Genomic DNA, 24,803 nt, shown 5'->3' on the forward strand with positions numbered 1-24,803 from the left:
ATTATGTATAACCTGTAATCTGCCTTTTGAGTCTACAGTTTGCAATCTACTAGTGTCTGTTGATAGTTATATAATAATTGCCATGCTTTTCTTTTCTGATTAGCTTTTAATGATTTTTGATGAAAATCTAGATTTGTCCATCTGAAAAGAAGTCTTGCTTCTCAGAAGGTGTGTATTGCGGGTGGATGGTGGGAGGAGCTGAATAGCTATTCTCGGAATAAATGAATAATGAATAAGGCAGTTTTTGCCCTTAAGCATATAGGAAGTTGTTGCATATGCATTCTGTGTTTTTGGGAGGAGGTAAGTTCAGGATCTTCCTAGTTGCCACCTTGAATCAGAACTGCCCTTAGATATATTGGAGATAAGTGGACAGACTAAGAGCATACAATATGCAAGTGCTGAGACTTCCCTGGCGGTCCAGTGACTAAGACTCTGCTCTTCCAATGCAGGGGGTCCAGGTTTGATCCCTGGTAAAGGAATTAGATCCAATATGCTGCAACTAAAGATCCTGTGTGCTGCAATGAAAATGAATCTCCTGAGTGCTACAACTAAGACTGGCGCAGCCAAATAAACGTTTTGAAAAAATATGCAAGTGCTGTAACAGAGATAAATAAGAACAGAGTATTAAGAAAACAGAGTGGAGCCATCTAACTTTTCTTGAAATGAACTGAGATTTTTCTCGGGAAAAACTTAAACTTAAGTTTAAGTTTCTTATAACTTGAATAATTGAAAGGAATTTGGAAGGGAAATTAGGATAGGGGTTAGGGGGTTGAGGATTACATCAGGGCAAGGAGAATAGAATGTGTCAAGGAAAGGAAAAGTGGATAGGGTGATGCATTTAGAAATAATTACAAGTATTACTATATAATAACTAAAGGTAAGGGGAAAAAAGGGCTTCCTAGGTAGCACAGTGGTTAAGAATACACCTACCATGCAGGAGACTTGGGTTTGATCCCTGGGTCAGGAGGATCCCCTAGGGGAGGAAATGGCAATCCATTCCAGTATTCTTGCTGGGAAAATTGCATGGACAGAATAACTTGGTGGGCTGCAGCCCATGGGGTCACAAAGAATCAGACATAATTGAGCACACACTGAGCACTGAAGGGGAGAGGATGGTGGGAATATACAGGGAGAAGTTGATGGATTTAGTTTTGCTAAAAGGAGTTTGGACTTTATTCCCCAGGTAATGGTGAGCCACTGAAGAATTTTAAGCTGGAGAGCAACAACATAACTTTGCAATTGGGGAACAAAAATTGCTGGGAGATCTGACAAACTGATGTCTCATGTTGATATGTAATAGCCTTCTCAGCATCTAGCACAGTGATTTATATATGGAAGATGATAGTATGACAAAATGCGGTCCACTGGAGAAGGGAATGGCAAACCACTTCAGTGTTCTTGCCTTGAGAACCCCATGAACAGTATGAAAAGCCAAAAAGATAGGACACTGAAAGATGAACTCCCCAGGTCGGTAGGTGCCCAGTATGCTACTGGAGATCAGTGGAGAAATAACTCCAGAAAGAATGAAGAGATGGAGCCAAAGGAAGAACAACACCCAGTTGTGGATGTGACTGGTGATAGAAGCAAAGTCTGATGCTATAAAGAGCAATATTGCATAGGAACCTGGAATGTTAGGTCCGTGAATCAAGGCAAACTGGAAGTGGTCAAACAGGAGATGGCAAGAGTGAACATCAACATTTTAGGAATCAGCGAACTGAAATGGACTGGAATGGGTGAATTTAACTCAGATGACCATCATATCTACTACTGTGGGCAAGAATCCGTTAGAAGTTATGGAGTAGCCATCATGGTCAACAAAAGAGTCCAAAATTCAGTACTTGGATGCAATCTCAAAAATGACAGAATGATTTCTGTTCATTTGCAAGGCAAACCATTCAGTATCATAGTAATCCAAGTCTATGCCCCGACCAGTAATGCTGAAGAAGCTGAAGTTGAACAGTTCTATGAAGACCTATAAGACCTTCTAGAACTAACACCCCAAAAAGATGTCTTTTTCATCATAGGGGACTGGAGTGCAAAAGTAGGTAGTCAGGAAACATCTGGAGTAACAGGCAAGTTTGGGCTTGGAGTACAGAATGAAGCAGGGCAAAGGCTGATAGAGTTCTGCCAAGAGAACGCACTGGTCATAGCAAACATCCTCTTCCAACAACACAAGAGAACGCTCTACACATGGACATCACCAGATGGTCAATACCAGAAGCAGATTGATTATATTCTTTGCAGCCCAAAAATGGAGAAGCTCTATATAGTCAGCAAAAACAAGACTGGGAGCTGACTGACTGTGGCTCAGATCATGAATTCCTTATTGCCAAATTCGGACTTAAATCGAAGAAAGTAGGGAAAACCATTAGACCATTCAGGTATGACCAAAATCAAATCCCTTATGACTATACAATGAAAGTGAGAAATAGATTCAAGGGAGTAGATCTGATAGATAGAGTGCCTGATGAACTATGGACTGAGGTTCGTGACATTGTACAGGAGACAGGAATCAAGACCATCCCCAAGAAAAAGAAATGCAAAAAAGTGAAATGGCTGTCTGAGGAGGCCTTACAAATAGCTGTAAAAAGAAGAGAAGTGAAAAGTAAAGGAGAAAAGGAAAGATACACCCATTTGAATGCAGAGTTCCAAAGAATAGCAAGGAGAGATAAGAAAGCCTTCCTCAGCAATCAGGGCAAAGAAATAGAGGAAAACAACAGAGTGGGAAAGACTAGAGATCTCTTCAAGAAAATTAGAGATATCAAAGGAACATTTCATGCAAAGATGGGCTCAAGAAAGCACAGAAATGGTATGGACCTAACAGAAGCAGAAGATATTAAGAAGAGGTGGCAAGAATACACAGAAGAACTATACAAAAAAGATCTTCATGACTCATAATCACAATGGTATGATCACTCACCTAGAGCCAGACATTCAGGAATGTGAAGTCAAGTGGGCCTTAGAAAGCATCACTACGAACAAAGCTAGTGGAGGTGATGGAATTCCAGTTGAGCTAATTCAAATCCTAAAAGATAATGCTGTGAAAGTGCTGTACTCAATATGCCAGCAAATTTGGAAAACTCAGCAGTGGCCACAGGACTGGAAAAGGTCAGTTTTCATTCCAATTCCAAAGAAAGGCAATGCCAAAGAATGCTCAAACTACTGCACAATTGCACTCATCTCATATGCTAGTAACTGCTGCTGCTGCTGCTAAGTCACTACAGTCGTGTCCGACTCTGTGCGACCCCAGAGATGGCAGCCCACCAGGCTTCCCCGTCCCTGGGATTCTCCAGGCAAGAACACTGGAGTGGGTTGCCATTTCCTTCTCCACTGCATGAAAGTGAAAAGTGAAAGTGAAGTCACTCAGTTGTGTCCAACTCTAGCGATCCCATGGACTGCAGCCTACCAGGCTCCTCCGTCCACGGGATTTTCCAGGCAAAAGTACTGGAGTGGGGTGCCATTGCCTTCTCCATATGCTAGTAAAGTAATGCTCAAAATTCTCCAGGCCAGGCCTCAACAGTATGTGAACAGTGAACTTCCACATGGTTTTAGAAAAGGCAGAGGAACCAGAGATCAAATTGCCAACATCCGTTGGATCACAGAAAAAGCAAGAGTTCCAGGAAAACATCTATTTATGCTTTATTGACTATCCCAAAACCTTTGACTGTGTGGATCACCACAAACTGTGGAAAATTCTGAAAGAGATGGGAATACCAGACCACCTGACCTGCCTTTTGAGAAATCTGTATGCAAGTCAAGAAGCAACAGTTAGAACTGGACATGGAACAACAGACTGGTTCCAAATAGGAAAAGGAGTATGTCAAGGCTGTATATTGTCACCCTGTTTATTTAACTTACATGCAGAGGACATCATGAGAAACGCTGGGCTGGAGGAAGCACAAGCTGGAATCAAGATTGCTGGGAGAAATATCAATAACCTCAGATATGCAGATGACACCACCCTTATGGCAGAAAGTGAAGAAGAACTAAAGAGCCTCTTGATGAAAGTGAAAGAGGAGAAGGAAAAAGTTGGCTTAAAGCTCAACATTCAGAAAACTAAGATCATGGCATCTGGCCCCATCACTTCATGGCAGATAGATGTGGAAACAGTGTCAGACTTTATTTTTCTGGGCTCCAAAATCACTGCAGATGGTGATTGCAGCCATGAAATTAAAAGACGCTTACTCCTTGGAAAAAAAGTTATGACCAACCTAGACGTCATGTTAAAAAGCGGAGACATCCTCTAGTTCATCTAGTCAAAGCTATGGTTTTTCCAGTACTCATATATGGATGTGAGAGTTGGACTGTGAAGAAAGCTGAGTGCTGAAGAATTGATGCTTTTGAAGTGTGGTGTTGGAGAAGACTCTTGAGAGTCCCTTGGACTGCAAGGAGATCCAACCAGTTCATCCTCAAGGAAATCATTCCTGAATAGTCATTGGAAGGACTGTTGTTGAAGCTGAAACTCCAATACTTTGGCCACCTGATGAGAACTGACTCATTTGAAAAGACCCAATCCTGGGAAAGATTGAAGGCGGGAGGAGAAGGGGATGACAGAGGATGAGGTGGTTATATGGCATCACCGACTCAATGGACATGATTTTGAGTAAACTCCGGGAGTTGGTGAGAGACAGGGAGGCCTGGTGTGCTGCAGTCCATGGGGTCTCAGAGAATTGGACACGACTGAGCGACTGAACTGGACTGATAGTATTTGCTATTTGAATGTGACTGAGAAGACTAATGAAATATTATCAGTTACTTTCAAGCTGCATGCACACACTTGGCCAACTCTTAGTTCTTGGCTTAGTTTGTAGTTTTTGTTTGTTGATTTTTTTTTTGGATCTTTTTCTTTTTTAATCATTATTATTTTAAAAAATCAATCAATTATTTTTGACTCTGCTAGGTCTTCAGTGCTGCTCAGGCTTTTCACTAGTTGCAGTGAGCAGGGGCTACTCTTTGTTGTGGTTCTCAGGTTTCTCATTGTGGTGATGGTATCTATGGCTTTTTTGTTTTTTTTGTTTCAGCTTACTACTGAAACATTCTTAGGACTTAGGACATATAGGGTACTTGGACTTCTGAGCATGTTGAAAGAAGCCTCTGTTTTGTAGAGCTTTCATCTTCTGATATACATAATATATCCCTCATCTAGATCATGTGTACGTTATACACACCAGTGATTTGTTGTTGTTTTGGTCAGTGCGTTTTGTAAAAGGCCCAGAAAGGTACTAGTCAAGCTTGAAATAATAACAGCTTCTGGGGATGAGCACAGAAGATTGGGATTAATGAATCTGATAGTCAAAAGGGACTTTACTTATGTGTATTGTTTTAATGTGTTACAAAGAAAATATATGCATGTATTACTTATTTAGTTAAAAATGAATATAAATTCAATGTTTTCTATTAGAAAATTAAAGCAAGTATATTATGGAAGAAAGTAGAAAATGAAGAAACAAAAGCAAGAAAATAATCATCGATCTACTGTCAATGACAAGCATCATTAATATTTTATAAACTTACTTCTACTTCTTTTTGTTTTGACATAAACTTAGGCATATGCCGTATGCAGAATTTTTTTCCCTACAATTAAAAGCTAATCTTTATTTCCTAATTTCCTAAATTCATGTAAGGAAATAAAATTCAGTTTTTACTTGTTTATTCCAACTTTTGAAAACTTTTTCAATCTATAGAAAATTGAAAGAATAATGCAATAAACTCCTAAGTCCCTTCATCTAGATTCATCAGTTGTTAATATTTTGCTACATTGCTTTATCTATCTGTATTTTTTTGGACAGACCACTTGAAAGCAAATTGCAGACATCATAACACTTAAATACTTTAGTATGTATCTTCTAAGAATACATTCTTTTACAAAGCCATATCATTATTTATACATTAGACAATTAACCTTAATTCAGTAAAATAATTTAATGTACAACTTATAACTTTTGGATCCCGAATTCAGTTAAGATTTCATCTGTTCATTTCAGTGGTTATGACTGTTAATCTCTTTTAATCTAGAATATTCCAGGACTTCCCTGGCAGTCCAGTGCTTAAGACTCTGTGCTTCCATTGCAGGGGGTATGGGTTCGATCCTTGGTCAGGGAACTAATATCCCCCATGCCATGAGGTATGGCCAAATTTTTTTTTCCATCTAGAATGTTCCCCCACATTTTGTTTGTTTGAAGAGTACTGTACAGTTGTCTTTTAGATATTCTGAATATGTCTAATTTTTTTCTTATGATACAGTTCGGTTCGGTCACTCAGTCATGTCCAACTCTTTGCGACCCCATGGACTGCAGCACGCCAGGCCTCCCTGTCCATCACCAACTCCCGGAGTTTACTCAAACTCATGTCCATTGAGTCGGTGATGCCATCCAACCATCTCATCCTCTGTCATCTCCTTCTCCCCCTGCCTTCAGTCTTTCTCAGCATCAGGGTCTTTTCTGATGAGTCAGTTTCTTATGATTAGATTTGAGTTAAACATTTGGCAAGTATATTTCATTGCTTCAGAACGTTGATAATGTTGCATGTCTCACTTTTGCTAATAACTGAATTTCTAACCCCTTGATTAAGGTGCTAGCTGCCAGACCTCTCCATTATAAAGGTCATCTTTTCCCCTTTGTGATAAATAAATCATCTTGGAGGCCAATACAGATTTGAATATTGCTCTTTTCACTTAAAATTAGTATACATTTTCTATATCATCTCAAAATCACCTGATATGCTAAACTATTACAAACATATAGTTTCTTATCTTTAATAAAAACAATACCTATTTATCTGAATACTATGTGCCAAGCACTATGTTAAGTACTTTATACACATTTTTTTGTTTCTTTAACATAACAACATCAGTTTATCCTCCAAAGGAGATAGAGACTATCATTCTCTTTATTTTACAACAGAAAACTTCAAAAAGAAGTCACTCTAAGCATTAAAACTTGGATTTGATCTGCTAATATTGACAGCTTGAGTACTTCACCACTCTGCTATGTTCTTGTTTAGAAAGTAGATTTGAAGATCCTGTGGTAGCATCAGCTAAGTTTAAAAATCAAAGAGGGATAGTAATTTTCTTACCTTGGTGATTCTCTTCTCTTCCCTTTCTATCTCTTCTTTCTTTTCTTCCTTTCTTTATTTATACTTGTGGTAAAGTATATATAAAATTTACCATCTTAACCATTTTTAAGTGTACAATTCAATTCCTATTTTTGTGTCACCATTCTCCAGAACTGTTTTCATCTTGCAAGGCTGAAACTCTGTACCCATTAAACAGTTCTGAATTCTTCCCCTCCCTGCAACCCCTAGCAACCACCATTCTACATTCTTTCTGTTTGAATTAAACTATCTAAGGAACCTCATATAAGTGGAATCATAAGTATTTGCCTTTTCCTAACTGGCTTACTTCACTTAGCATAATATCTTCAAGGTTCATCCATGTAATAGCATATGCCAAAATTTCCTTCCTTTTTAAGGCTGAATAATATTCCCTCATGTGCCACATTTTGTTTATCTGTTTATCTGTTGATGGACTCTTGGGTTGCTTCTGCCCTTTGGTTATTATAAATAATGCTGTTTTGAACATGAGTGTACAAATATTTTTTTGAGACCCTTTTTCAGTCCTTTTGGGTTTGTACCTAGAAGTAGAATTGCTGGATCATATGGCAGTTCTGTTTTTAATTTTTTTTTTTAAAGGTATTTAAAGATATCAGTCTCTTGGAAATCCTCTTAGTAGTAGTAACAATGATCTATGTGTAGAGGACAAACTTAAGCAGAAATTGACCTTCCCTTTATTTTGAAAATCTAAGTAGGTTTGAGGGCTAACAATTTTTTGTGGTTTTGACAACTTGGAATGAAGATCCTCCTGGATTTAGACAGGTTCCCTATGTTTAGTGGATCTCTATGTGGTTTTTTTTGTTGTTTTTTTGCCTTCCTCTGAGGCATGTGGGATCTTAGTTCACTGACCAGGGATTGAACCCACATCCTCTGAATTGGAAATGTGGAGTCTTAACCACTGGACTGCCAGGGAAATCCTGTGGACCTCTATATTGGATGATACCTTTTTCTTTATCGCCTGTAGTCAGTTTTGTGCTTCAAAAATCTGTCCAAATCTATTAATTCTTGGAGATTTCACTGAAGTCCCATGAAGTTTTCCCCTAAGTGTATCAACATTCATATAGATACCTCTTGTGATGTATTTGAGTCTTTATTCTCTTTCTTTACTGATTGGTCAAATTGCTTATTGTTTGTCCTTTTCTAGATGGCTAATTCCAGAAAATTTAAGCCAAATCTTGTACTGCTTTTCTGTTTATATCCTCCCCCTGTACCTCTGCCACCAAAAAGAGAAAAAGAAAAGCACTACCCCGAAAGAAATTACCTGGATAAATGAATGATGCACTGGCCCTTAAAAAGTATGTTAGAAGTATCATTTAACTAACCATTCTTGTTGTTGTTTTTATTGCGCTCTTATGATGTGCCAGGCGTTTTAGGTACTGCAAAATAGAAATTAATACAATATAGATCCTGGCCTCAAAATGGTTTGTAGCCTAGTGAGGATATATTTATGCACAGAACTGTGTCTTCAGTGGTATACTGTTGTTCTGAGGCAGTATAAAGAAGGAAACCACAAACAGTTCCTAGAGACAGACAAGGAAGACATCAGAGAGGAAGGGGATATTTGAGTGTGGCCTTCAAAGATAGGTAGAATTTGAGGGGCTAGAAGAAAGAGGAAAATATTTTATGCACATGAAAGATATACAGTGTTAATGAACATGTTCATCTCCTTGTCCACTTGTTTAAGGAAGTAGGGTTTTTTGTGATTAATTTGAAACAACTTTTTTTATCCCTAAATTTCACACATTGTTTTATCAAAGTTTCTTAAAAGCAGACATTAAAAAAAAAAAGACCTCAAGAGTGATAGTTTTCAGATGATAAAAAAAAAAAAAAAAGAGGAGTGACTTTCAGAATGGAGAGCCCTTATTAAAAAACAGATGTCTTCTGTAAATAAAGCTGGAAAAATACTGTCAGTGTGTTCTTTGTATATAAATGTCTCTTTTAACTTATCCACGCAGGATCTGAAAAGGAAAGCCACTTCTCTTTCATCAGTCACGAGGTACATGACAACAGAATCATTGATGCACTCGGAAGAGAGTTGTGTTCCAAATCTCACTCAGGGATCTAGAAGAGGGGAGAGACAGCCAGTGTTGTGCTCAGTTCTTCTGATCAGGGTTCCTGTGGCTCTGAGTGTTTTAATTCTTCCTTCCCCTTCTTCTGTCTAGACACTCTGAAACATTGTACCTTTGAGTTTTAAGATAAGCTGTGTTGTCTGTCCTATATTAATAGCTATACTAAACTTCTGAGGCTGTTGTCCTGTCAAAGAATTTCTGGAGATTGAAGAGTTAAGTAGATTTTTGTGTTTTCTATTGGAATTTCCACTTGGTGAAGTAGAAATAATATCCTGAAATGATACTCTGAAAGTCCATAGAATGATGACAGTTGTGCATGGCATGTCCCTGTTGTACATGATCTGAAATGAATTTTTTTTTAACCAGTAAGTAATGAGGTCTTTTGGAAAAAGCAATGGCAACCCACTCCAGTGTTCTTGCCTGGAGAATCCCAGGGATGGGGGAGCCTGGTGGGCTGCCGTCTATGGGGTCGCACAGAGTCAGACACGACTGAAGCGACTTAGCAGCAGCAGCATCAGCAATGAGGTCTTTGGTACTTTGTAACTTTTCTACAGCCTCATTCATAATTGCCCAGTAGGAAACACATATCTAAGTGAATAATTGAGCTTCTTTTGGTTAAGACAAAATATTTTCTCTTATTTTGTTAGTCTCTCATTTTGATTCTCTCTCATTTTGATACGCCTGAGACTACTTTTGGAGACTGAAAACATAGTTAATTTTCTTGCAGACAAAGTGTTGAGTTTTTTAAACCTGTGGAGTATGCATTGAAATTATAAAATAATATTTTTACATGTAAAATAGATTGAGTTCTACAGAGGATGAATGTTTTAGAAGTAGACTTTGCTCTGTGTATATGGGTAATGGCGTAAGTGGTGTGGCTCAGGTTTTTTTGTATCTGACTTGATTGTGTGTAAATGATTATAAGGAACTTTGGGTTGGGTTACTCAATATTAGGTCCAGAAGATTCACTGCCTTCTTTCTATATTTAACATGCAATAATTTTTTCTGTATAGATATACATTTTATGGTGCTTGGGAGAGATTTTGAGGCTGTGGGTTTAGTGTCCTATAAAGACAGTTTTATAGTTCATTAAATGTTATAAAACTCCACGAAAGAGAATTTCTGGTTAGTGTCCTAAGGCTCAGAAGCATTGGCCATGAGGAACCAGCCTAAGACATTTTCCCCATTTTTCTCTAAGGTATTTTTTTTAAGATATCGTGGTTTTTTTTTTTTTTTAAGTAAACTTTTTATTTTGTATTGGAGTATAGCCAGTTAACAATGTTCTGATAGTTTTAGGTGGACAGCAAAGTAAGAAGTCATGATTTCTTGAGGTATAGTCATGTATTTTCTAGCCAGCTTAATATGAAACAGTTTTGGTCTTCAAAGGAATAAATCCATCTTTGTTAACGGTTGTGAAACCCTTATGTAATCAGATTTTATAGAAAAACATCCCTTACCATGTCTGTTTTATCTGAATTGGCAGTAAAACATCTCAGCATGCTCTACATGTGGAGACTTTGACCTCATATACAGCTGCCATCCTTGAGTCTCTTGTTTTATTTTATTTTCTAGGTGCGCCACCGAGCTTCCGGCCAGGTGATGGCTCTTAAGATGAACACGTTGAGCAGTAACCGGGCAAACATGCTGAAAGAAGTGCAGCTCATGAATAGACTCTCCCATCCCAACATCCTTAGGTAATGGCTTTTCCTTCCTTCCAGAGATCAGTGAGAAAGCTGAAACATTATTGGAGACTTGTTAGAATAGTATTAATAGCTGAAAAGAGGGATTCCAGGTTTCATGCTGAATCTGTCTTGCTGGAATTTAGCTGTGCTGTAGGTCTTTTTCTACCTGTTGAGACTTAATTTTCTGGTAATTAACTGCATTTAATAAGGCAACTTTTGGGAATTCCCTTAGCAGAGCCAGAAAGCTTTTTTGGAGGCGGTTAACTCAAATTGGAACATGAAGTTTAATAGGATTTTAGAAGATAGGGAAAGAACTCAGAAAGGAACAAAGTTGTTGTTTAGTCGCTAAATTGTGTCTGACTCTTTGTAACCCTGTGGACTGCAGCACACCAGGCTTCCCTGTCCTTCACTATCTCCCGGAGTTTGCTCAAATTTATGTCCAGTGAGTTGGTGATGCCATCCAATCATCTCATCCTCTGTCTTCCCCTTCTCCTTCTGCCTTCAGTCTTTCCCAGCATCAGGGTCTTTTCCAGTGAGTTGGCTCTTCGCATCAGGTGGCCAGAGTATTGGAGCTTCAGCTTCAGCATGAGTCCTTCCAATGAATATTCAGGGTTGATTTCCTTAAAGTCACTGGTTTGAGTTCCTGGCTGTCCAAGGGACTCTCAGGAGTCTTCTAGAAACTCAGAAAGGAACAAAATAATAACAAATGAAGCATAAAGGTAAAAGTCCAAAGCTTTTTAAGGAGTCAGTGAATTAAAAGCCCATTTGGCTATGGAGTATGCAGAAGAGGAGAAAACTAAGGCTCCTACTGAAACCCTTAAGAAAAAAATGAAGAAATTTTGAGGACTTCACTGGTGGATAGTGGCTAAGACTCCATGCTCCCTATGCAGGGGGCCTGGGTTTGATCTCTAGTTAGGGAATTAGATCCTGCATGCCACAACTAAAGATTCCATATTCTGCAAGTAAAAGATCCCACATGCCGCAACAAAGATGGAAGATTGTGTGTGCTGCCACTATGACTGGCACAGCAAAATAAATAAAATTAGAAAACAAATATATTTTTTGAAATGGGAAGGAATTTTGCAGAGCTGAAGATCAAGTGCCTATGAAAGAAATTTGCCCAAAAGATCCTTCAAAAGGTAAGGAATGAAGCTTATCTGTAAAGAAGTTAGGTGCTCTCACAAAGAGTATAGGCAGATGTACAGAACTGCGATTCTGATGGCTAGGATGGCAAGAAAAGCTGGCAGCTTCTATGCACATGCAGAGCCCAAACTGGCATTTGTCATTAGGATCAGAGGCATCAGTGTTGTGAGTTCACAGATCTGAAAGACGTTGCAACTTCTTCACCTTTGTCAAGTCTTCAGTGGCACCTTTGTTAAGATTGACTATGCTCCATTTAACATGCCATGGACCGTGGAACCACATATTGCGTGGTGGTAACCAAACCTGCAGTCAGTAGATGAATTGATCTACAGATGTGGTTATGACAAAATCAACAAGAAGCAAATTTCCCTGACAAATAACACATGGATTGCCTGATGTCTTGGTAAATATAGCATTATCTACATGGAGGATCTGATTTATAAGACCTATACTGTTGGAAAATTCTTCAAAGAAGGAAACAACTTCTTGTGGCCATTCAAATTCTCTTCTCCATGAGGTGGAATGAAGGAAAAGACCACACATTTTGTAGAAGGTAGAGATGCTGGCCACAGAGAAGACTAGATCAACAGCTTGTTCAAAGGATGAACTAAGATATCTACTATGATTATTTTTGTGATCTGGTCAGGGAATAAATAGAGCAATTTATTGGACTGAAAAAAATTTTGTTAATAATAACAGCAATGAGAAAACCACTTATTGAAGTCTTCCTTGTATGCTGGCTGTTTTGGCTGTTTAAAGATTTAATTTTCACAGTTTTTCTCCATTGGAGAAACTGAGGCCAAGAGATATGTGTTGTCTGAGGTCTGTAACTTTGAGGTAGGACTCTTTCTACCATGTTTCTCCTAGAAGAACTTTTTCTTTCATGTCTCTCCTAAAGGATTTGACGGGATAGCATTGGTAGATAAATTTGGAAAGGTAGAACTGGGCCATTCTATGCAGAAATGTTTTGCCCAAAGCCAAGAAGATTATATTTTATGTTTTATGTGTTGAATTCTGAGCAGGGATTAGATGACAGAGGGTAACTAATGGCAAATTCAGAATGGTTTAATGATGAGGAGACTGGTGGCCAAGAGATCAGTTAGGGGACATCAGTGTTTCAGATGGTTGAGTCCTTTTTTTTTTTTTTTACTATTTAATATATAGTATACCATATAGTATATGTTGTTTAGTCGCTAAATTGTGTTCAACTCTTTGCAGCCCCATGGATTGTAGCCCATCAGGCTCCTCTGTCCATGGAATTTCCCAGGCAAGAATACTGGAGTGGGTTGTCATTTCCTCGTGATGGTTGAGTTTTGATTTGATGTTCTGCTTAGGAATTTTTAAGCTGATTATATTTTCATCTCGTTTAAAAAGTAGTGTTTTATTATTATTGTAGAAATGATACATCATCACTGTGGATGATTCATTGAGAAAATAGTATTCGCAAAAACAGGAAAATAAAAAATGGTCCTTAATCTCAGCATCTAGGCATCAAGCTAGTATTAACATTTGATATATTTTCTGCCAATCTTCTTTATTCATCACTTATTTTTTTGTTCTCTTCACTATGAACTTGACTGGTAATTGCATGGGAAGATTGACTCTAAACAAATTTTATTTCCTCACAGCAAAGTTTAAATATGTAGTTGTTATATAAAGAAGTAGAATACTATACAGTGTACTGATTAAAAATGGAGGCTCTGGATTCCAGATCAAGCTGCCTGAATTCAAATCCTGGATTTTGGGAAAGTTATTTAACCTCTGAGATCCTTAGTTTTCCCATGTATAATGAGGATAATGACCGTAAATCCCTCGTAGAGTTGTTATTGAGGATTAATTTAATCCATATAAAGCACCCTGGAATAGTACTTGGTTTTGTTAAGTGTCCAGTAAATGTTAGCTATTATTATTAGTTTCTTTTCCTCTGGCTAGTTCTTTAAATGGCTCACTGCATCCCATCTGTCTTTTATCATTCATTCACTCACCAAACATTTGTTGAGGGTCTACTGCTGTTTCTAATACATTCAAGAGTTTTCTGCTAGAGTGATGCTGTTGAATAGAATAGAACTTTCTAAAATGATGGAAATGTTCTTTATCTGTGCTGTTCAATAGCTTCATGTGGCTAATGAGCATTGAAATGTGGCTAGTACAAAGAAGGAACTGAATTTTTTGTTTGATTTTATTTAAATTGCCACAGGAAGCTTAGCAGCTACTATATTGGATAATCCTGGGCTTTCAGTCTATGCACATCTTTGCTCTTGTTGAATACCATTCCTATTCCAAGTCTATACTATTCCTAGACCAAGTCTCCTTGGTCTACTTTCTCAGCCTATCTTTTTTTCACCTCGTTGTTCAGGAATGACACGCCCTTCCCTTTTAACTTACAAAAAATCATATTCTTTGCTGTGAGCTAAGTTTTCTAACATATAAAATGTAATGTTAATTCTATCTTGATCTTCACAATAAGCCAACAAATGAGATTATGTATATAAAATCTATAGATCTGTTGTAATCCACAGTAAGCATATAATACATGAAAATTACTATACTGATTATTAACCATGGTGGGTTTTCATTTTGATGGTGACATTTTTTGTCCTGCATAAGCCATCTGTCTCAAATATAGTGCAGTTAAAAGCCTGGGAGTGTATTACTTTTTAAAAGAAGTTCTAGTTGTTTATATCTTTCATGTTTTCATGCCTTTACTTTCATTGTATATTTTGAATACAACAGAAGGAAATTATCCTACCAAGGGGGCCTAGAGCAAGCAAAGTCCTCTTGGCTTTTGTTAGCCAGAGGAGTCCTATAGTAGTAGAAGCATTTATTATACTTCCCTAGGACTGATGTTGAAGCTGAAACTCCAGTACTCTGGCCACTTGATGCAAAGAGCTGACTCATTTGAAAAGACCCTGATGCTGGGAAAATTGAAGGCAGGAGGAGAAGGGGATGACAGAGGATGAGATGACTGGATGGCATCACGGACTCAGTGGACAAGAGTTTGAGTAAACTCCTTGAGTTGATGATGGACAGGGAGGCCTGGCGTGCTGCACTGCATGGTGTCTCAAAGAGTCGGACACGACTGAGCGACTGAACTGAACTGAGGATGCACAACTGTGTCCCAGTCTCAAATTCTTAGAATTTTTATTTCCTTAATGGTTTTCTGTGTGGATCACAATAAACTGCAGAAAATTCTGAAAGAGATGGGAATACCAGACCACCTGACCTGCCTCTTGAGAAACCTGTATGCAGGTCAGGAAGCAACAGTCAGAACTGGACATGGAACAACAGAATGGTTCCAAATAGGAAAAGGAATACGTCAAGGCTGTGTATTGTCACCCTGCTTATTTAACTTATACACAGAGTACATCATGAGAAACACTGGGCTGGAGGAAGCACAAGCTGGAATCAAGATTGCTGGGAGAAATACAATAACCTCAGATATGCAGATGACACCACCCTTATGGCAGAAAGTGAGGAAGAACTAAAGAGCCTCTTGATGAAAGTGAAAGAGGAGAAGGAAAAAGTTGGCTTAAAGCTCAACATTCAGAAAACTAAGGTCATGGCATCCAGTCCCATCACTTCATGGCAAATAGATGGGGGAACAGTGGAAACAGTGGCTGACTTTATTTTTCTGGGCTCCAAAATCACTGCAGATGGTGATTGCAGTCATGAAATTAAAAGATGCTTACTCCTTGGAAGGGAAGTTATGACCAACCTATACAGCATGTTAAAAAGCAGAGACATTATGTTGTCAATAAAGGTCCGTCTAGTCAAGGTTTTTCCAGTGGTCATGTATGGATATGAGAGTTGGACTATAAAGAAAGCTGTGTGCTGAAGAATTGATGCTTTTGAACTGTGGTGTTGGAGAACTCTTGAGAGTCCCTCGGACTGCAAGGAGATCCAACCAGTCCATCCTAAAGGAGATCAGACTTGGGTGTTCATTGGTAGGACTGATTTTGAAGCTGCAGCTCCAATACTTTGGCCACTTGATGTGAAGAGCTGACTCATTTGAAAAGACCCTGATACTGGAAAAGATTGAGGGCAGGAGGAGAAGGGGACGACAGAAGATGAGATGGTTAGATGGCATCACCGACTCAATGGACATGGGTTTGGGTGGACTCTGGCAGTTGGTGATGGATAGGGAGGCCTGGCGTGCTGCGGTTCATGGGGTCGCAAAGAGTCGGACACGACTGAGTGACTGAACTGAATGCTTTTCTTTTTTTTTGCTGAAGCAAAGAATACAACTTTATTTGGAAAGCTAGGCGTCCTAGAAGATGGCAGGCTAGTGCCCCAGCGTATGATCTTATATGGGTCTGAATGCCAGTTTCTTTTATAGACAGAGTAGAGTAGGAGGTGAGGACAAGTGAAAGTGAAAGTGACGTCGCTCAGTCGTGTCCTACTCTTTGTGACCCCATGGACTGTCTGTCCATGGGGGTTTTCCAGGCAAGGGTACTGGAGTGGGCTGCCATTTTCTTCTCCATGAATGCTTTTCTAATCGTCTTAGGAATTTACTGTTCATAGTTTATATTTTTTGTGATTCAAATTTTTTGTTCCCATTCGTTAGTATGGCTCTTAGCTTATTTTCAAGCTGTTAGTACACGTTAGTTTGTTTTTAGAGGTACAAAAGCTGAGACAGAAATATGCACCAAAGCTTTCCTTCATTATGAGATTTAAATTGGGAAGAATCCATTTCTTGGAACCCTAGGATTTTCACCGACTTGTGTCCTCAGGGGTTTAACCTCAGGAGGGAGGTGGCTGAGCAGATGAGCCTTTCGGTTTCCATCTCTGCTTCATCCAGCCAGAGAAGCTGTTTTATATTGAACTTCCATCTAAGAATTTTACAGAAAAGATCTCCTACTTAAAAACAAAGAAAAAGTTGAAATTTGCTACATTAGTGATTTTGAAGGTGTACTTGGGAAAAAAGGCTATCTGCATGAGCTGCCAAATGGTGAGCATCTGATCCTCTGGGCGTGAATTGGTCCTCTGCTGGCACAGCTATTTTGTGCCCAGCATGAGTGAATGAGCTGAACCTTTGCAGTTTTATTTCTCTCTTTTTCTTGACCCCAGCCTCCCTACTTCCTCTTTTCTTTTTATCTTTCTCCCTCCTAAGATTTCTAGTTGGAAGGAAGAGAGTGGCCCTGGTGAGACACAGAGGCAAGTAGATGTGTGTATTTTGTTTGTGTGTCTATATTTTTTTAATACATGGATACAGTTAAGATTGTTTTATCATCAGTTGCTCTAACTTATCAGTTGAGAAAAAGAACAATAAACTGCTTTGTTGAGGGCAGGGACCGATAGTTTGGACCTCTTGTGAATAAGGTTGTTTATGCCAGGAAGTCTTATGCTCAAAGATCTGTAACCCAATTCTGTGCCCTGCTCACTTCCACTCCCCAATGGCCTTTTTGAAGACTTGTACCAAGATTTGTTCTCATACCTCTTTGTTATTCTTCATGCCATGAGAAATTTAATATTTCTTTTAGACTCCTTGTTTACAATCTCATGTTTACTTCTTTTTAGGCCACATTCTGAATTTATTTTCCTATCTACCTATTTTTATTCAGAATTAACTCCTCTTCAGAATCCATATGCAACAATATGATTGCCATTTTGTTAAAATGAAGAATATGCTTTCAAATCACCAAATATTTATTTAGAACTACTCAGTCCAACCCCATGCTAGGTAATACCATGGTGAATAGATGAGAAGTAGAGGGCTGTTACCTCCCAGATGGTCTCCTTAGGAAGCAAACTGTATACCTAGGAAACAGACTAGTATCTGCTAATGCTATGAGGATGTGTCAGAGTATTTTCCCAACCTCATTATTAAGATAGCAGTCTTTCCAGTTACCCATTATGAAAATCCCAAATTCATCTCTAGTTATTCCTTTTATTCCTTGCTTCTAATCAGAAACTAAGCTCTTGATTTTAAACCTTCAAAGACTTTAGCATCTTCTTCTTCCCCTATGCATCTGTCAGTTCAATCCTCTTCACTTTTGCCTTGAATGAATTATTCTTTTTGCCCTCCTTTTCACTTTTCCTGATACATAACTCTAATCGTATAGCTTATACAAAGAGCTGGCTCACTGGGAAAGATCCTGATTCTGGGAAAGCAAAAGAAGAGAAGGGAAGGCAAAAGGAGAAGAGAGCAGCAGAGGGTGAGTGCATTAGATAGAATCATTGACTCAATGGACATGAATTTGAGCAAACTCCAGGAGATAGTGAAGAATAGGGAAGCCTGGTGTGCTGCAATTCATGGGGTTACAAAGAGTCGGACACAACTTAGCGACTGAACATTTCTTAAAAACTTTTTGTGGCTCCCATTTATTTCAGAATTGAATCAGAAATTCTTTAGACAGACAGCTAACGTCTGCTCTATTTTTCTAGCCTTATCTTCAGGTATTCTTATGCACATTCTTATGCACTCTGTGATTTCCTAATTGTGTTCTCTTGGACAAGTTATTTGACCTCTGGGCTTTGGTTTCTGCTTTTGTTAAATGAGGAGAATGGATCAGCTTAGAAATCATACGGAATTAATGTTGAATAGTTTTTAAATGATCAGGTTTGAAAAATATATTATCTCAGGGTGTGTTTGCATTGTGTGTGTGCACCTGTTGTTCAGAATAAATGGGAAGCATTTAAAAATGATGGATTAAAGTTCACCTTTTTGATTTTATCATTGTAATACTAGTGAGTAACTAAATGAAAGAGTGTCAATATAGCCGTCAAAGCAAATTTATAACACTTGCACGTTGGTAAGGGGATCTTAATATTGTTTTCTCTTCTCTGTACTATGCTAGAAAGTCTGATGACTTATGAATTGAGTCTGAGTTCTAATGTCATATAACCAGAAAGTTTTTGTTTAAAATAAAGGTGGAATCAGCTTCAGTACTATTTATGTTATTGTCTGTGGATAGTGACATAGTATAACCCCAGAAAGAAGGTGATTTTTAAGAAATTTATTGAGATATAATTGACATACAATGTAAGATGATTGTTAATATAAACAATGGGTACCAATTACTGAGCACCTGTTATGGGCCACTGTTGATCATATTCCTATCCCACCCACATGTTTTACTTTCTAGATGTCTCCCATTCTCAGCAAATGGAATTACCATTCATCTGTTACTTATGCCAAAACCTTAGGTGTCATCTTTAATATTTTTCCTTTATACCATACTTCAAACCTTCAAATAGTTTAACATTATCTTTAAAATATGCCCTGAGTCTGACTACCACTTATTAGCTCCATAGCCACCATCCTACTTCAACACTCTTAGTTGATCTCCCAGATTCCTCTCTTGTTCCATGGTAGCCAGTTTGAACTTGAAAAAGGTAAATCAGATCATACCATCCACCTCTGCTGAATTTCCTTCTATGACTTTTTGTCACTCTTCAAATAAAGTCTAAACCCTGGGCTTTGATGTTGAGATGTGTGCATACAAGACCTTAAATGAATTGACCTATCTGCTTCTCTGACCTTATTTTCTTCTTTTTTTTTAATGTAGACCATTTTTAAGGTCTTTATTGAATTTGTTACAATATTGCTTCTGTTTTATGCTTTTTGGCTATGAGGTTATGTTTTTTGGCTATAAGGCATGTGGGATCTTAGCTCCCCGACCAGGGGTTGAACCTGCACCCCTTGCATTGGAAGGCAAAGTCTTAACCACTGGACCGCTAGGGAAGTCCCTGAGCTTATTTCTGATCACTCTTTCCTAGCTTACACCATCCCAACCACCCTCACTGGCCTTTTTGTTTTTCAGATATACCAACCTCTTTCATACTTCAGGGTCTTTGTACTTTCTTTTCCCTTTTCCTATAATGTCTTTGTTCCAGAATCATTTAGCATGCTTCTTCTGAGATATCCCATCCTCAAAGAGACTTTTGTTGACTAGCCTGTCTAAAATAGCCATCCAGTATCACTCTTTACCCCCTCGTTATTATGCTTTGTCTACATCATTCTTACCGTCTTTGAAAATATCTTATTTGTTTACTTTTTGTTTGTAGCCTTCAGATAGGGTGAGTTCCTTGAAAGTACTGTCTATAGAGGCAGATGCTAGATAGAAGCAAGCCAGTTAGCATCACAGAACCTACAAAACCTACAGTTCAGCTCTGGAACTGAAGGTGGATGTCAGGCTTGGCCTGAAAACAGGAGGACTATTGAAAGTCTTTTCAGGGGTAACTGGGCCTAAAAGTCACCATCTCCATTCATTGCAATTAATCAGTTAAGTCTCACTTACCTCAACAAGAGGTGAATTTTTATTTTTGGAAAACAATTGAACCATACATGCTTCATACTAGGTAAGCATCTAGTATGACAGCTGATGGAGAAGGAATGTTATCCTAAGAAGAGGGAAATGAAGGGACTGTCTGTGTACTGAATGGTGAGGCTCTTGAGACTTCGAGTCCTCTTCTATCCTTTGACTCTTAAGCAGGTAGGAATCATCCCCATCCCACCCACACCTGCCAGGAAACTGGTGGATTTGGAGAAACTGAAGAGCCCCAAGTAAAAGAAGAAAACTTTGAAGTGTAACCAGCAAAAAAACTAATTATTATCTTCTAAATATGCTTCTTCTAGGAGAGGTTTGAGAAGGAAATCCATCTATGAAATAAGAATAGTATACTATAAAATAGGAGTAATTAGAAAGCCATAAAGATTCTTGAAAATTTTAAAATATGATTATATGTTTATATATAGTTTCATATGATTATTTATTTATGGCTTTATTTAAAGCATTTGATTGGCCTGCCAAGGAGATAAAGAGGAAATCATCCATTAATGGTGAAAAATCAAAGATGGAAAATAAGAGAGAAAAGAATTAAAAAGTAAAGGATCAATCTAGGAAGTCTGTTTTTGACTAATACAAGAACATTTTCTACAACCAAGGGGCATGAACTTCCAAAGTGAAAGGGCCTCCTAAGTGCCCAGCACAATGAATGAAGAAAAAGACCCATCCCAGAGCATATAGTTGTGAAATTGTAGAATATGGGTAATAAAAATAAGATTCTAAATACTTCTACAGCATAGGGGTGGAGAGAACCAGAGGCCATATATAGGACTGAAAATTCAAATGGTATCAGACTTCTCAAAACCAGCTCTGGGGGCTTCCCTGGTGGTCCAGTGGTTAAGAATGCTCCTTGCAATGCAAGGGACACAGGTTTGATTCCCCAGTCTGGGAAGATCCCACATGCTTCGGAGCAACTAAGCCCATGGGCCACAACTACTGAGCCCATACACTGCAACTGCTGAAGCCCTTGCGCCTAGAGCCTGTGCTCCTCAACGAGAGAAGCCATCACGATGAGCAGCCTGCACACTGCAGTGAAGAGTAGCCCTCACTCGTGGAAACTAGAGAAAGTCCACGTGCAGCAACGAAGACTCACAGCCAAAAAGTAAATAAATAAATCTTAAAAAAAATACCGAAACCCAGCTCTGGAAGCTCTACCAGTAAAACAATACTTTCTGAGAGAAAATTATTTCTTACTTAGAATTCTTTATCCAGTCAAACTACCAGTCAGGCATGAGAGTAAAGACATTCTCAGACATGCATGGTTTTGAAAATGTTACTTCTCGTGAGCTGTTTCTTATGAAGCTGCTGGACTATGTGTCCCATCAAAAGTAAGGGGGCAAACAAAACAACAGATAAAAATGAAAAGGCATAAGATCTGGAAAGAAGGGTGATAGCAAGTCCAGGGTGACTGCTGGGCAATAGTCTAGAGAATAAGTAGTCTAACTGGAGTGGGAGGATCAAGAACTTCAGGAGAGATATTGGGCAGTGGAGTCTGAGGAAATAATTTATAGATTCCCAGATGTGTTTGACAGGATGGACATTCATGTTCAGAAAAACTTTGCAGTTCTATTGGAGGCTTTGGGGAACAATTCAGTCCAGTCAGTTCAGTCGCTCAGTCATGTCCGACACTTTGCAACCCAATGATCACAGCACGCCAGGCCTCCCTGTCCATCACCAACTCCCAGAATCTTCCCAGACCCATGTCCATTGAGTTGGTGATGCCACCCAGCCATCTCATCCTCTGTTGTCCCCTTCTCCTCCTGCCCCCAATCCCTCCCAGCATCAGGGTCTTTTCAAATGAGTCAGCTCTTCACATCACGTAGCCAAAGTATTAGAGTTTCAGCTTCAACATCAGTCCTTCCAATGAACACCTAGGACTGGTCTCCTTTAGGATGGACTGGTTGGATCTCCTTGCAGTCCATGGGACTTTCAAGAGTCTTCTCCAACACCACAGTTCAAAAGCATCAATTCTTCAGCGCTCAGCTTTCTTCACAGTCCAACTCTCACATCCATACCTGACCACTGGAAAAACAATAGCCTTGACTAGACGGACCTTTGTGGACAAAGTAATGTCTCTGCTTTTGAATATGCTATCTAGGTTGGTCATAACTTTCCTTTCAAGGAGTAAGCATCTTTTAAATTCATGGCTGCAGTCACCATCTGCAGTGATTTTGGAACCCCAAAAAATAAAGTCAGCCACTGTTTCCACTGTTTCCCCATCTATTTGCCATGAAGTGATGGTACTGGATGCCATGATCTTAGTTTTCTGAATGTTGAGCTGTAAGCCAACCTTTTCATTCTCCTCTTTAACTTTCATCAAGAGGCTCTTTAGTTCTTCACTTTCTGCCATAAGGGTGGTGTCATCTGTATATCTGAGGTTACTGTATTTCTCCCAGCAATCTTGATTCCAGCTTGTGCTTCTTCCAGCCCAGCGTTTCTCATAATGTACTCTGCATAGAAGTTAAATAAGCAGGGTGACAATATACAGCCTTGACGTACTCCTTTTCCTATTAGGAACCAGTTTGTTGTTCCATGTCCAGTTCTAACTTGCTTCCTGACCTGCATATAGGTTTCTCAGGAGGCAGGTGAGGTGGTCTGGTATTCCCATCTCTTTCAGAATTTTCCACAGTTTATTGTGATCCACACAGTCAAAGGCTTTGGCATAGTCAATAAAGCAGAAATAGATGTTTTTCTGGAACTCTCTTGCTTTTTCTATGATCCAGCAGATGTTGGCAATTTGATCTCTGGTTCCTCTGCATTTTCTAAAACCAGCTTGAACATCTGGAAGTTCGCGGTTCACGTACTGCTGAAGCCTGGCTTGGAGAATTTTGAGCATTACTTTACTAGTGTATGAGATGAGTTCAGTTGTGCAGTAGTTTGAGCATTCTTTGGCATTGCCTTTCTTTGGGATTTTAATGAAAACTGACCTTTTCCAGTCCTGTGGCCACTGCTGAGTTTTCCAAATTTGCTGGCATATTGAGTCCAGCACCTTCACAGCATCATCTTTCTGGATCTGAAATAGCTTAATTTCAGGAATTCCATCACCTCCACTAGCTTTGTTTGTAGTGATGCCTTCTAAGGCCCACTTGACTTCACATTCTAGAATGTCTGGCTCTAGGTGAGTGATCATACCATCGTTATTTTCTTGGTTGTGAAGCTGTTTTTTGTACAGTTCTTCTGTGTATTCTTGCCACCTCTTCTTAATATCTTCTGATTCTGTTAGGTCCATACCATTTCTGTCCTTTATCGAGCCCATCTTTGCATGATATGTTCCCTTGGTATCTCTAATTTTCTTGAAGAGATCTCTAGTCTTTCCCATTCTGTTGTTTTCCTCTATTTCTTTGCATTGATCACTGAGGAAGGCTTTATCTCTTCTTGCTATTCTTTGGAACTCTGCATTCAGATGCTTATATCTTTCCTTTTCTCCTTTGGCTTTTCGCTTGTCTTCTTTTCACAGCTATTTGTAAGGCCTCCACTGACAGCCATTTTGCTTTTTTGCATTTCTTTTCCATGGGGATGGTCTTGATCCCTGTCTCCTGTACAATGTCACGAACCTCCATCCATAGTTCATCAGGCACTCTGTCTATCATATCTAGTCCCTTAAATCTCTCTCACTTCCACTGTGTAATCATAAGGGATTTGATTTAGGTCATACCTGAATGGTCTAGTCATTTTCCCCACTTTCTTCAATTTAAGTCTGAATTGGCAATAAGGAGTTCACGATCTGAGCCACAGTCAGCTCCCGGTCTTGTTTTTGCCGACTGTATAGAGCTTCTCCATCTTTGGCTGCAAAGAACATAATCAGTCTGATTTCGGTGTAGACCATCTGGTGATGTCCATGTGTAGAGTCTTCTCTTGTGTTGTTGGAAGAGGGTGTTTGGTATGACCAGTGTGTTCTCTTGGCAAAACTCTATTAGCCTTTGCCCTGCTTCATTCCGTACTCCAAGGCCAAATTTGCCTGTTACTCGAGGTTTTTCTTGACTTCCTACGTTTGTGTTCCAGTCCCCTATAATGTAAAGGACATCTTTTTTGGGTGTTAGTTCTAAAAGGTCTTGTAGATCTTCATAAAACCATTCAACATCAGCTTCTTCAGCATTACTGGTTGGGGCATAGGCTTGGATTACCATGATATTGAATGGTTTGCCTTGGAAACGAACAGAGATCATTCTGTCGTTTTTGAGATTGCATCCAAGTACCACATTTCAGACTCTTTTGTTGACCATGATGGCTACTCCGTTTCTTCTAAGGGATTCCTGCCCACAGTAGTAGATATAATGGTCATCTGAGTTAAATTCACCCATTCCAGTCCATTTTAGTTTGCTGATTCCTAGAATGTCAACATTCACTCTTGTCATCTCCTGTTTGACCACTTCCAATTTGCCTTGATTAATGGACCTGACATTCCTGGATCCTATGCAATATTGCTCTTTACAGCATCGAACCTTGCTTCTATCACCAGTCACATCCACAACTGGGTATTGTTTTTGCTTTGGCTCCATCCCTTCATTCTT

At 39.0% G+C, this 24,803-nt stretch overlaps 1 protein-coding gene and 1 pseudogene across 6 annotated transcripts in view; both read left to right on the plus strand.

The window, feature by feature from the left end:
* The window catches only part of TESK2 (testis associated actin remodelling kinase 2), a 137,700-nt gene that overhangs the window by 56,881 nt on the left and 56,016 nt on the right, over positions 1-24,803 (plus strand). For all 6 annotated transcript variants that reach the window (XM_070368154.1, XM_005894201.3, XM_070368158.1 and 3 more), the window contains one exon: positions 10,752-10,873. In XM_070368154.1, the coding sequence (XP_070224255.1) occupies positions 10,752-10,873 (122 nt within the window). The remainder of the gene's footprint in view (positions 1-10,751; positions 10,874-24,803) is intronic.
* Positions 11,691-12,610, plus strand: LOC106700764 (large ribosomal subunit protein uL30-like; annotated as a pseudogene).

This window comes from Bos mutus, chromosome 3 (assembly GCF_027580195.1).
Source record: "Bos mutus isolate GX-2022 chromosome 3, NWIPB_WYAK_1.1, whole genome shotgun sequence".
In the NCBI taxonomy this organism is placed as follows: Eukaryota; Metazoa; Chordata; class Mammalia; order Artiodactyla; family Bovidae; genus Bos; species Bos mutus.